At 43.1% G+C, this 14570-nt stretch overlaps 1 protein-coding gene and 1 long non-coding RNA gene across 2 annotated transcripts; one reads left to right on the forward strand and one right to left on the reverse strand.

Annotated features, from left to right (window-relative positions):
- Positions 1-1943: 1943 nt before the first annotated feature.
- Positions 1944-5363, reverse strand: RPS27L (ribosomal protein S27 like). The gene is made up of 4 exons (XM_005559736.4): positions 5264-5363; positions 4280-4388; positions 3680-3790; positions 1944-2145 (listed from the first exon to the last, which is right to left on the reverse strand). The coding sequence occupies exons 1-4, from the start codon at positions 5267-5269 to the stop codon at positions 2117-2119; spliced, it is 255 nt and encodes an 84-aa protein (XP_005559793.1). The 5' UTR covers positions 5270-5363; the 3' UTR covers positions 1944-2116.
- A 2967-nt stretch (positions 5364-8330) lies between these two features.
- Positions 8331-12357, forward strand: LOC135971819 (uncharacterized). The gene is made up of 2 exons (XR_010588095.2): positions 8331-8434; positions 11019-12357. It is a non-coding gene; the product is annotated as an uncharacterized lncRNA (long non-coding RNA).
- Positions 12358-14570: the final 2213 nt, after the last annotated feature.

Here is a 14570-nt window from a genome sequence, read left to right on the forward strand (position 1 = left end):
TAAAAATTATCACATCAGGCTGGGCACAGCGGCTCACACCTGTAATCGCAGCACTTTGGGAGGCCAAGGCAGATCACCTGAGGCCAGGAGCTCATTACAGCCAGGGCAACATAGCCAGAGCCCCATCTCTACAAAAAAATTAGGTGGGTGTGGTGGCACATGCCTGAAGGCCCAGCTATGCAGGAGGCAGAGGTGGGAGGCTTGCTTGAGCCCAGGAGTTTGAGGTCACAGTGAGCTACGGCCCTCCAACCTGAGCAACAGAGCCAAGACCCTGTCTCTATTTTTTTAAAAATCATCACATCACTTTTGCTCGTGTATAATTTTTTTTCAAATGGCTACTAAAGTTGATAGAACATAAGTTAATAAACGTAACTGTTAGGTATTTCTTTTGGCCAAGGGACGACCTGAAAAAAATTACTGAGATTCTAACGATGTCAGAAATCAAAAGTCTGAGAATCTCTGGGTCATCTACTTCTAAATATATATATTTTATATATATGTTATGTATATATGTAATATACATATATAAGTATATACATAATAAAAATATATAATATATATACATAAATATATACATAATATTTATTTTTTTTCTTGAGATGGAGTTTCACGCTTGTTGCCCAGGCTGGAGTGCAATGGCGCGATCTCAGCTCACCACAACCTCCACCTCCCAGGTTCAAGCGAATTCTCCTGCCTCAGCCTCCCGAGTTAGCTAAGATTACAGTAAGGCATGCACCACCATGCCCAGCTAATTTTGTAATTTTAGTAGAGACGGGGTTTTTCCATGTTGGTCAGGCTGGTCTTGAACTCTCGACCTCAGGTGATCCACCTGCCTCAGGCTCCCAAAGTGCTGGGATTACAGGCATGAGGCACTGCACCCAGCCTTCCTCGTACAAGTATATACACCCCAAACTTGCCATCATTCTTCAGTGCTTGTGCAAGAGTTCTCTGATTTAAGCAGTATGTAAAAGGATCAGTCACTCACATTAGAGGCCTACCTGTTGATAGGAAATGCCTGTTTTAAGTACCTGCCGTAAGGTAACAAATCAAATAGAAGCAGAGTAGAAACCGGACTATCTTCCTAGTCTGATGAGGAGTTGTATAGTGAGTGGATACACTCCCCCTCTCAGCAACCCAGGATTACTTCATAAACTATGAACATGACAATGAGGCACCAGAACTACTCAACACACATCTGTAGTCTCTGGCCCCTATCTGGGCCAGAGAATTCAACACCATCTACTATCCCCAACCAGGACTTCTGCGGGCAAATCATGCCACTTCTGAGCTCTCCTCAAATTTTCTACCCTAAAAAGGAGCTTCCAATAAATAACTCAGACCCCAGCTAGCAGTTACTGTCCTAAATTATATAGTAGTATAAGGCGGCCACATAAATTCAAGGCATTACACTGTGATCGTTACTGTGTTAAATACGTATTTTTTTGAAGCTGTTCTTTTTAATTATATTTTAAGTTCTGGGGTACATGTGCAGGATGTGCAAAATATGTACTTCTTTAAGATGTTTCCATAGGTACAACAGCAGAACTACATTTAGAATTCACAAATAAAAGACTTTACATTTGTAATCCTTTAATCCCATTCATAGCAATTTGGAAAAGGAATGAAAACAAAGTATTTAGGGTTTCTACTCTTGAAAATGAGACACAAATTAGCCGGGCATGGTGGTGTGTGCCTGTAATCCCAGCTACTTGGGAAGCCAAGGCAAGAGAATCGCTTGAACCTGAGAGGCAGAGGTTGCAGTGATCCGAGATTGCACTATTGCACTCCAGCTTGAGCGACAGAGCAGGACTCTCTCTTAAAAAGAAGATACAAACTAATCAGAATAAATTTAAAAATGTTTAAACCAAATTCATATACACCGTATATATAAATGTATGGCATACTTAACATATATTTAAAAAAGAAAAAAGAACAAGAGGGGATTTGTCCATAATCAAAACTTTATTGAAAAACGGACACCAAAATAGGAGATTACTGTTGTATACCTTACAAAACCAAATGTAATTACATTATCTTGGTAAATTAATTAGAACTATGGAATTTATGATAAGGCTTTCTGTGAGATAACACAAAATTCAGGAAGCTGTTTGAATCATTAGTGTTGCTTTCTTCTAAATGAACACCCTGCAAAAGAATCATGAGAGTATATTAAACAAGTGCATTCTACCTTTGCTATAATTTTAATGACAAAAAGTACTTTTAAAATACTGAAGTTTTAAGAATATTGGATTAATACTCATATACAGATTATTTATCCTCTTATACCAGAAATTTGCTATAATACATCTATCATATCTAAGTTTACTCTGGCATGACTAAGTGTCACTCCTGTTTCTCAAATGCTATGAAGTGTACTTAAGACCATGAGCCTGAATTCAACAGTGAACACTGTTTCAAGTAAGCTGTCAGAAGATACACTCTTAATTTTTAGGAACTATTCTGAATACTTTTTTCAAGAAAATAATTTTGATTAGAGGTATTTTCAGACCTACTAGGAAAACTCTAGAACAGATACAGCCATTAAACCATCTCTCAGCATATGGGCACTAAATTCCAAAATCATGACATGAAATAAAGGTTTCAAAAATCTCACACGTATACCTAGTAATATTACTGTGAAAATATCATGTGCTGACTTCATATTTAGATTTCACCAGGTCACACCAAATAGATGTCCGATTTGCTGCCAATCCACTTGAACTCTTCCAGTGAGAACATGGAACTTACAGCTTCCCAAAATATCACAAGCAAATTTCTAACATCATTATGGAATTGTAAATTTACAAGTATTACTATGGAAACTATATATACAATTTTTTTCTTATTGCACTAAAGTGAAAGAGGAATTAAAATTAGGTTTTTATATTAATCATTGCAGTTGCTCATAAAAATAAAAACTCTGGTATTTTAACTTACACATTAGCTATCTGTTGCTTAGCTGGCAATGATTAAAAAAAAAAAACTATTATATGTACTAAATACAAAATTTTGTAAAAGAAATTTTAAAATTCTATATGGTTTTAAAAATCCGTATGTCCTGGCCGGGGAGGTGGCTCATGCCTGTAATCCCAGCACTTTGGGAGGCCGAGGCGGGCGGACCATGAGGTCAGGAGATCAAGATCATCCTGGCTAACACAGTGAAACCCTGTCTCTACTAAAAATATAAAAAATTAGCCAGGCACGGTGGCGGGCACCTGTAGTCCCAGCTACTCGGGAGGCTGAGGCAGGAGAATCGCTTGAACTCGGGAGGCGGAAGTTGCAGTGAGCCGAGATGGCGCCACTGCACTCCAGCCTGGGTGACAGAGCGAGACTCCTAATCAAAAAAACGAAACAAAACAAAAAAACCGTATGTCCTATAACATGTAGTTGTTCTTTTGCTTCTATTCTGATTTCTTTAATTTATTCCAAGTTAAGCAAACTAAGTGAATAAATATAAAAGAACTGGTGTTCTAAACTAAGAAAAATAAGTCAATGGAGTTCCCTGCAAGGTCAAGAGTATATATATATCCATTTGAACAGGACATTCTTTACTGAAAGCACACAACCAAAGATAAGTTATTTTGGTAATCATTAAGATTTCTTTAAACTTTTCAGTGAAGATGGAGACATTTATACTCGTAAATCTCATCACTGGGTTGGAGAATGCCAAATGATGTACCTTCTGTGAGTCTGGCCTTTCCCCCTGTAGGCTGGCACAACACTGTTGAACAACCTACACAAAGAACCACTGTCTGAGCATGGCTGAAAACCGTGGTGATCTTGTAGCAACCTAAAAAAAAAAAGGCATGTTAAAGTGAAAAGCAGAGGAAAACAGCACCTGTTCATTTCCGGTAATATGTAAAAAAAATTAGGAACTTTAGTGCTATGAAACAGCAAGCCATATGTGTAACATAAACTTTTTTAGCAGCGACACAAAATTTTTAAAAACAGGTAAAATCAATAATATATTTTATTAAACTTAATATTTCCAAAATATCAACAGACTTTTCCTTGTATCATGAAATAGAAAACTCATCATCTGAAGAGCTTAAAGACTAACTCAAATGGCATATCTCCTTTGAATGCCCGTTTTCACTTACCCCGAAATGTTTCTACAATGGTTTCAGTACATTGATTATGAAAATGTCCCTGACATTTCCAATTCTGTAATCCCACGTCTACTCAACAGAGGGTTCTAATGTATCTTACCTATACACATCACACTAGCAATCCCTACAGAAATTTTCCTTAGTAAAGGAATTAAGATTTCAAATTTTACCTGGGCATTTTACATCCATAAAGTAAGAATTTGGACTTTGTACCAGGCGTTTCTTTTTATGTTTTTTCTTTTCCTCTTCCAAGGATGGATGTAGTAAATCTCTAGCCAACTGAACAAAGAAGCATATTATTACTATTAGTTTTAAACCACAATGCTGGCACATTTAACCATACGTAATATATACATGCAAAAACCGGAATAAAGGTCATCCTCGGCAGAAGCAACCCTTCAGATAGTAAAGTTATTTTTCGAAACCTGTTAATAACTTTCATCAATACTTTCCGTAATACTTGTGTTCTCCAAGTCCCTGTGAAAGTGCTTTCGGGCGATCAGGAAACATATGGTAAGGCAAACTCTGTCCTTTACTCAACTGCGTAATGAACTGTCTTCAGGGAAAACTGCGCGAAGTCGTGGTGCTAACAAAAGAAAGTGACCCCGACTGTGGACTCGCTTAGAGTAGAAACTGCTGAAGTAGACCAGATAACGCCAGCGCCCGGGTGATTTTTGCTCCTGGGGCTCAACAGCTGATCTGACAGGAATTCTGGCTGAGCGACCGTCCTTGACGGAATTCATATATAAAGCAACAACGACGACAGCTTTTTTAAAAGGAAAACAAGTAGGAAATCGCTTTCGAAAGAAGGCAGGGGGGAGAGAAACACCAAGCACTAGGAAAGCAAAAAGACCCAAAGATCACAGCCTCAGGGACACCCATCAAAAACCAAGACGGCTCATAAGCTACCCAGAGAGCTGTTCCCCTCCCAGCCACCGCCTCTGAATTGCAGCCCACGCCCCTGCAGGGCCAGCCGCGCCGCGCTGACCGGGCAAGTCACTACATGCCCGCCACGCGCGAAGACGCTGCGCAACCGGAGCCGCCTCGCCACTCTCGGACACTACAGGCCCGGGAAACAGCCGGACTCATCCGTCCCATAGGACCCTCGGTAAAGAAGCCCAAAACAAACCCGGAGCCCGACGTAAACAACTTACAGGCATGTTGATCCTCTCGCAAGCCCAGCCCTCACAGACTTCTCAGCGTACACCGCTGGCAAGCTGCACGCGATCTGCGCTCGGCATCAACTTCCGGGATAGAGGCGGCTGGGAGGAGCAGCGGGGCGGGCCTGTCCGCTCTAGGCCCTCCTCTCGGTGGTAGGCGGGGACCCTCAAGGCGGGTCCACCGGTCCAGGGCGCAGGGAAGACCCGGGGATGGCGCGCGTTCGAGGGTGCCAAGTCCCGTGGGTCCAACGGGTTCGTCGGCGAGGGCCGCGGGCTCTGCGATGCCTGAGGCCAGAATCTGGCGGGGGAGCGGCCTCGGGCTTAGGCCATGGCGAGGGAGCGCTGGTGGCCACCCTGGCCGGCGCCACTCCGGAACCCGGCTGACCCTCAGCGCCGGCCCCGGCCCCCTGGCCCGGCCGCTCTCGCTTGGCTCTGGGGGTGGGCACACGCGGCGATGCCACTATTCTCTTCTTTTGTATATTAAAAAATACAGTATTATTAACCATTAATACGTGCCAGAGAAATTATGAAAGAGGCTCGTATCCTTTTGGCTTCCCTTTCCAAGGCGGAGATTTCGAAGTTTTCTGCGGGGTGTGGCGGTGCCTTAGGTTTGCGGCTGTGCCTTAGGTTTGCTTTGTTCTGAAAATAAGTTTGTATAACAGCACGGATTCGCTGCTGTGCCTCGGTCACTAAGAGACCCACCCCTTTCTGTCTTCTGAGGATTACACGTACTTTGCAGAGTGGACAACTCGGGGGCCTGAGAAAGGCGAATGTCACCGATGACCGAACAGGAGTCTTTATCATTATCATTATTTGAGACAAGGTCTCGGTCTGTTGCCCAGGCTGGAATGCAATGATGCCATCACAGCTCGCTGCAGCCTCGACCTCCTGGGCTCAAGCGATTCTCCCGCCTCAGCCTCCCGAGTAGCTGGGACCACAGGAAGACGCCACTTTGCTTTTTTTTTTTTTTCTTAGAGACAGGGTCCTGCTATATTGCCCAGGCTGGTCTCCAACTCCTAGGCTCAAACAGTCCTCCCACCTCAGCCTCCCAAGTAGCTGGGACCACAGGCGCGTGACAGCATGCTCTATTTTTGAGGAGGAAACTCTATGCTTGAAAGATGGGTGTCATGGGCGACCAAAAGGCAAGAAACCAGAAAGACACTTGACCAGAAAATTGGCCTAACTGGATTTTTTTTTTTTTTTTTTTTTTTTTTTTGGCAGAGTCTTGTTCTGTCGCCCAGGCTGGAGTGCAGTGGCACAATCTTGGCTCACTGCAACCTCCGCCTCCCGGGTTCACGCAGTCCTCCTGCCTCAGCCTCCCAAGTAGTTGAGATTACAGGCGTCTGCCACCATGTCCGGCTACATTTTGTGTTTTTAGTAGAGACGGGGGGGGGGGGGGGGAGGTGGTTTCACTATGTTGGCCAGGCTGGTCTCGAACTCCTGACCTCAAGTGATCCGCCTGCCTTGGCCTCCCAAAGTGTTGGGATTACAGGCGTGAGCCACTGCATCCGGCCCTAACTGGATGTTCTTAATCACCTTATTTGTCTTTGCAAAAAGGATACATGTATAATATACATTTTGGGAAATGCAGAAAAATAGAAGAAAATTTACCATCTGGAGATAAACATTTTTAACTTTTGACCTATATCCTTCCTAATATTTTTTACTCACTTGGATATAGGTTTATTTTGGGTTTTGACTTAACCTAATTGGGATCATCTTGTTCATAATCTTTTGTAGACTTGAGTTTTCCTCCCACGTACTATAAAATGAGCATCACTCCATGTCACTACATTTTTTTTTTTTTAAACAAGATCTCACTGTGTTGCCCAGGCTGGAGTGCAGTGGCATGATCTTGGCTCACTGCAGCCTCGACCTGCCAGGCTCAAGCAATCCTCCCACCTCAGCCTGCTGAGTAGTTGGGACTGCAGGTGCAAGCCATCACGCCTAGCTAATTTTTGTATTTTTCGTAGAGATGGGGTTTTGCCATGTTGCCCAGGCTGGAATATTCTACATTATGCTTCTTAATGGGCATGTGGCATTTGTCCTGTGACTATATATATATTCATTTCAGCCATACACGAAATTGGGCATTAGATTTGGGTTTTTAAATATTTGATACTTAAATATTAATAAAATATTGGTAAATATTAAATATTTCTTGCGGATAAGTATATAGAACAATAGAATTGTATACACAGAATAATGGCCCCCAAAGACATCAGTGTCCTAATCCTCAGAACCTTTAGTTACATGGCAAGTGGAATAAAGTGCTGATTAGCTGATTTAATCCAGAAACATTATCTTGGATTATCTGTGTAGGCCCAGTGGAATCACAAGGGTTCTTGAAAGTGGAAGAGGAAGACAGAAGAGCGAGAAAGAGATGTGGTAATGGAAGAATGTCTGAGAGGTGCTATGTTGATGGCTTGTAGATGGAAGAGGGCCATGAGCCAAGGAATGTGGGCAGCCTCTAGAAGCTGGAGAAGGCAAGGAAATTGACTCCCTCCTGGATCCCCCAAAGAGGGACACAGCCCTGCCAACATCTCAACTTTAGCCCAGTAAGACCTGGCTCAGACTGCTATCCAGAACTGTAAGATAATAAATTTGTCTTGTTGTCTGTAATTTCAGCACTTTGGAAGACCAAGGCGGGCAGATCACCTGAGGTCAGGAGTTCGAGATCAGCCTGGCCAACATGGTGAAACCCCATCTCTACTAAAAATACAAAAATTAGACGTCATGGCACACACCTGTAGCCACCAGCTACTCGGGAGACTGAGGCAGGGGAATTGCTTGAACCTGGGAGGCAGAGGTTGCAGTGAGCGGAGATGGCGCCAATGCACTCCAGCCTGGGCAATAGAGCGAGACTCCGTCTCATTAAATAAATAAATAAATAAATAAATAAATAAATAAATTTGTGTTGTTTTAAGCCATTACATTTATGGTAATTGGTTACAGCAACAATAGAAAACTAATGCAATAATGAAGATGCGTGTACCCACTACCTAGCTCTGTCAAAGCTTAATATTCAATACTCTCCCCCAGCAACTTTTCATTATTAACACTACAATAACATTCTTGGAGATACGTTTTTGTGTTTGTCCTCATTCCCTTAGGATCAATTCCTGGAGGAGGAATTGCTGAGTCATACGTTATGCACATTCTAAGGTTTGTAATATAAACTGCCAAATTACCCTCCAAAAAAGCGAAACCAATTTATATTCCAGATATAAATGTATGTGAATGTCCCTTTCTTTGCACCCTTGACAATACTGGATATTATGTTTTTCCCTATCTCAATCCAGAAGAACTATTGTTTTGAACTAATATTTTGTCATATTTCATTATTGTTGTAATTAATATTTTCCATATGCTTATTGTCCATTAGCATTTTTCTGGGTTTTTTTCTTGTGTTTTTGAAAACAGGGTCTTGCTCTATTGCCCAGGCTGGAGTGCAGGGGTGCAATCATGGCTCCCAGCCTCAAGCAATCCTCCTGCCTCTGCCTCTGCCTCTCAGAATGCTGGGATTACACTGTGACCCACTGTGCCCTGCCTAATTTTATTTTTTGATGATTTGTTTTAATCATGCAGAAGTTTTTAATGTTATATATTCACACACACACACATATTTCAAATCTATTGCTTTTTTCCTTTTTGCTATTGTTTTTAGAGAGGCATTGGTCACTGTAGGATTAACTGAATATTTGCCCTTGCTTTCTTCTAATTCTCTTGTTATGATATTTATTCTTTAACTTTTTAATTAAGTTGGAATTTATTTTGGCACTTCATGTATCATAGGTCTCAGAACAATTTCTGATTATTAGGCCTAGTTATGGCTTCAGTTCTTGTTAACTAATGCCCATTACAGTGTCAAAACCCTCCAGCCTCTGAGACAGTCAGAGGCAGCCTGAGAAATAAAATGTTCAAGGTCCAGAAGACCTGGACTGTAATTACAACTCTGCCTTCTCCTCCTCCAAAGCTCAATTTCTCCTAAAATGTTTTCAGGCCCCTGCACTGATGGCAGATGCAGGGCCCTGGAGTCCCTTTGCCTTGGCAGCCTGCTCTCAGGGATCGTGCACCTGGCTTTCCAAAGAACTGTAAAGCACCAGTCAAAATCCTGTTTACTGTCCTGGGAACTTTCCAGCTATTCTAGCTAGCCAGGTCTAAGTAGGTGCCACTGAAACCTCCCATTTGGCACTGGCTCCCTTCACCTCAGAAGGGTGTGGCCATCTCTACTCCCATCTCCCTTTACCAAATTCTTTTTTTTTTTTTTTTTTTTTTTTTCAGATGGAATTCCAGGCTGTAGTGCAGTGGTCCAATCTCAGCTCACTGCAACATCCACCTCCTGGGTTCAAGTGATTCTCGTGTCTCAGCCTCCCGGGTAGCTGGGACTACAGGTGCATGCCACCATGCCCGGCTAATTTTTGTATTTTCAGTAGAGATGGGGTTTCACCATGTTGGCCAGGCTGGTCTCGAACTCCTGACCTCAGGTGATCCGCCTGCTTTGGCATCCCAAAGGGCTGGGATTACAGGCGTGAGCCACCGTGCCCAGCCTCCCTTCACCAACTTCTAGTGCTGGGAAAACACACAGGTGTTCCGGCAGGCTAAGCCGGTAACCCAATGAGTGCTAAATTTCAGGCCCCAAGTGCTGCTCTAAATAAATCAGATCCCCAGCTTTCTCCTGGACTGAAGTTTTTCATGCCTATGCCCTTTTTCCAGAAAGATGATCAAGGGGTTAGTTTAGTTTTGCTTTTAAGAAATTCAGGCCAGGCGCAGTGGCTCACGCCTATAATCCCAGCACTCTGGAAGGCCAAGGTGGGTGGATGATTTGAGGTCAGGAGTTCAAGACCAGCTTGGCCAATATGGTGAGACCCCGTCTTTACTAAAAATGCAAAAATTAGCCAGACATCAAGGTGTGTGCCTGTAATCCCAGCTACTCAGGAGGCTGAGGTAGAAGAATCATTTGAACCCGGGAGGCAGAGGTTGCAATGAGCTGAGATGGCGCCACTGTACTCCAGTCTGGGCAACAGAATGAGACTCCATCTCAAAAAAAAAGAAAAAAAAAATGAGAGTTTGAGGGAGAGGTCCTAAAGATAACTTTTCTTTTTTTGAGTCAAGGTCTCACTCTGTTGCTCACACTGGAGTGCAGTGGTGTGAAACAGCTCACTGTCGCCTTGACTTCCTGGGCTCAAGCGATTCTACCTCAGCCTTCAGAGTAGCTGGGACCATAGGTGTGTACCACCACACCTGACTAATTTTTTAAAAATTTTGTAGAGACAGGGTTTTGCCATGTTGCCCAGACTGAAGATAACTTTTCTTTTCTTTTTTTTCTTTTTTTTTTTTTAGATGGAGTCTTACTCCGTCATCCAGGCTGGAGTGCAGTGACATGATCTCAGCTCACTGCAACCTCCACCTCTCAGGTTCAAGCAATTCTTCTGCCTCAGCCTTCCCAGTAGCTGGGACTATGGGCATGCGCCACCGCGCCCAAGCTAATTTTTATATTTTTAGTAGAGACGGGGTTTCACCATGTTGGCCTGGCTGGTCTCGAACTCCTGACCTCAGGTGATCCACCTGCCTTGGTCTCCCAAAGTGCTGGGATTACAGGTGTGAGCAACCATGCCCAGCCTAAAGATAACTTTTCATACCCTTTCTAAGTATTTTTGTCAGATACTGCAAGAAACCTGTGTCATCAGGAAACTAAAACAAGACTGCATTCTTTTTTCTCTTCCTTCTATTGTCCACCTGTTGGCAGTTATTCAAGTGCTTGTGGCTCATTCTCAACACACTCCTGAAATCAGCAGCAGCTTCTGCAAGTGTGCATCTTTTCTGCATACCAGTTCTCCAACAGGACCACACCCATGGCCCCCAAAGTGCCAACTGCAGAGTTGCAATCTATCTGTTATTCATGAGGATGCTTCATGAAACTCTCTTCAGTCATCCCTTTTGAGTGGCCATCTGTGATCTGCCAGGACCCTGACACAAGGATCCCCTGTCAGGATGTGGTCCTCTTTTAGCCTAGAAGGCTTTGCAGTTGAGGTCCATCTGCTTCTCGTCATCAATCAAACCAAATCACCGCAGAAACATCCTTTGTCCCTGACTGTGGGACCATTCAGTTTTAACGGGCTGTGGCTCCTCCTGTTCTGTGCTTGAAATGGATATGGGAATCTTAAAGGAGACAGCCTATAGTCCTAGCCATGTAGATCCTTGCCACTTTGTGGACCAGCCACCTACAAACTTTTTGGAAATAGAGACTCTCAGGCTCCGCCCCTGACCTACTGAGTCAGAATCTGCATTTTAACAATGGTGATCCTTGTGCACATCCCTGTGTGAGAAGCACTGGCCTAGATATATCACACTGCCATTCTCTCTGGAGTCTTCCTGCCTCCCTGCTGGGGCTGTCAGGAAGCCAGACCCAGATTTCTGCTACTCCAGGGTAACAAACCAAGGATTTTTCTCTATATTGGAACAGGAAAGCACTCTTCTACTGCTTCTCCAAGATACTCTATTCATTCCAGCAAATCTCACTCTCTCTTACCATATTTAGGAAACTTTTAAGTCAGTGATACCCAAAGTTGGTTGCTTTTTGGAATCACCAAAGGCAGGTGAGGTCAATTAAATTAGAGTATTTAGGGGTGGAACCCAGGCGGCAGTATTTTTAAAACTCCCCAGGTGATTCCATGAACAACCAGGGTTGAACTTCCTGCTATAAGTTGTCTGGAGGGCTTATAATTTGTAGAAGCAAAGCCCAGAAAGTACTATACACTTCTAATGCTTAAAAGGAGAATGAGGGAAACATGCAGGAGAAAAAAATCATTAATATTTCAAAATAGCCATTCAAAATAGCCAAGCTTGGCAGCCAGGTGAGATCTCCCAGCACCTGTCCTGCTTGCCTTGATGATCAGGTCTCTTCATTTCCCCTACCATTGCTTCCTGCAAACCTTCTCACTATCCGCCCGAGGCTCCAGGGAAGAGAGTGACTGAGACGCACGGTGTTCTCTCAAACTTCATTGTAACCCACGGTTCACAGTGTCAAGTTTATGAAGGTGCTGAGGCCAGCATAAATTTATGCAAATAAAATCTTTCCCTTTTCTGAACTCTTATTGCCTACCTTTACCACTTGTCAATAACTACTGCTGTCTTGTATGAACTTCTAAAAAAATGCTCTTATACTGCTATTTCACTTTCCGTGTGTCATGCCTTCTCTTCCCCAAAAGTCCTTTGGCTTTTTTTTTTTTTTTTTTTTCTGAGATGGAGTCTCGCTCTTGTCACCCAGGCCGGAGTACAGTCACACGATCTCAGCTCACTGCAATCTCCACCTCCTGGGTTCAAGCAATTCTCCTGCCTCAGCCTCCTGAGTAGCTGGGATTACAGGCATGCACCACCATGCCCAGCTAATTTTTGTATTTTTAGTAGAGAGGGGGTTTCACCATGTTGGCCAGGCTGGTCTCAAACTCCTGACCTCAGGTGATCTGCCAACCTTGGCCTCCCAAAATGCTGGGATTACAGGCGTGAGCCACTGTGCCTGGCCCATGGGGTTCTTGAAGATCAGGATTTGGTCTCATCTCCCCAAAAGCCTAGCACAGTGCATAATGGGCACTCCAGGAATATGCTGAGTACCATACTCAATAGAGCTGACTTGATAGCCATTCTTTAACAACCCAATTCCAGTTATCTAGAATCCCTTTCTTCTCGTCTTAGTTTTAGTCGATCCTTCTTGATGCACGCCTTTGATCATTCCTCTATCTCACCTTCGTGTTATGAAAAGACCAAAAGACGACTGAATTCTGGCGAAGCCTCAGTTAACTTGTTTCTAAAATTAGGAAAGGCCAGGTGCGCTGGCTTACAACCGTAATCCCTGCACTTTGGGAGACCAAGGTGAAAGGTTTGCTTGAGGCCAGAAGTTCAAGACCAGCCTGGGTAACATAGCCAGATCTCATTTCTACAAAAAAAAGAACATTAGCGTGGTGGCATGTGCCTGTGGTCCCAGCTACTCAGGAGGCTGAGGGGGGAGGATTGCTTGAGCCCAAGAGGGTGAGGCTGCAAAGAGCCATGATTGCACCACTGTACTCCAGCCGGGGCAACATTGAGATCCTGTCTCCAAAAACAAACAAACAAACAAATAAATAAGATAAAATGAGAAGAGTGATTCAAAGTCACTGCAGAATTAATGCGACACTGTAGTAACCTCTGCTTCTTCCCTTGGGAAGTGAGTACAAGCAAAATAAGTGAAAAGCATTCTGGTTTTCCACTAAATAAAAGCTGACTAAAAGGCTAATGAGTTAAAGAGCTCAAAGTATAAAGAAGAATGGTGTTCTATTTATTCACACTGAAAAACGTATTCAACTATTTATGGAATGTCTGGTATATACAAAGCAGTAAGCAATTTGGAAACCCTACTTCCTGGGAGCACAGAAACTTCAATAGCCGCTTAACCTCTCTAAGTTGTGTCTCTATCTCTAAAATGAAAATATTTATACCTATTTCATAAGATTATATGAAGAAAAAATGAGATGAGGCATAGTATACTGCAAGTGTTCAATAAATGCCAACTGTAATTCCTAGTGGTTGTCAGGAAGCCAGAACCCAGATTCCTACTACTCCAGGGTAAGAAATCAAGGATTTTTATCCACAATGGAGCAGGAAAGCACCTCTCTTCCCCTCTTCATTTAGAATGAACAAAAATACTTTGTTCATTCCAGCAACTCTCATTCTTTCTTACCACTTCTAGGAACTCTTTAAGTCAATAAAATCCAAATTTGTTGTACATTAGAATCACCAAAGGAGAAGCTGAAGTCAATTAAATTAGAGTACTTGGGGTAGAACCCAGGTGGCAGTATTTTTTTAAACTCCCAGGAAATTCCATAGCAGCTAGGGTTGAGAACCACTGCTGTATAAGTTCTCCGGGGTGCTTAGAATTTGCAAAAGAAATCAGTTGGCTCTGGGAATCTTGGACTGATGGCATTTCCCTCATAACAACTTGTAAAATGCAATGTCATTACAACAGTTCTGCCTTAAGGAAGATTATGAGAATATGTTCTATCTGCAAAAAATACTTACTGGAATCTCTGAATCAAAAGCTGAGAGATTGTTATTTCAAGATCCAATATTTGGCACAAGGAGCCACTTACACAGGATAAGCGCTGGCCAGCAGAGAACTTTAACTTCCTGTTTCCAGGGGGCCTTCACCTTGGAGATGTCTTCCCAGTCATGTTACATAGTCATTCCATAAGTAGCTATGCATAATAGGCCCCTTCAATATACAGACCATAGTTATTTTGGGTTTTCCTAAAGACAGCAAATATGG

This window comes from Macaca fascicularis, chromosome 7 (genome assembly GCF_037993035.2).
Source record: "Macaca fascicularis isolate 582-1 chromosome 7, T2T-MFA8v1.1".
Classification (NCBI taxonomy): domain Eukaryota; kingdom Metazoa; phylum Chordata; class Mammalia; order Primates; family Cercopithecidae; genus Macaca; species Macaca fascicularis.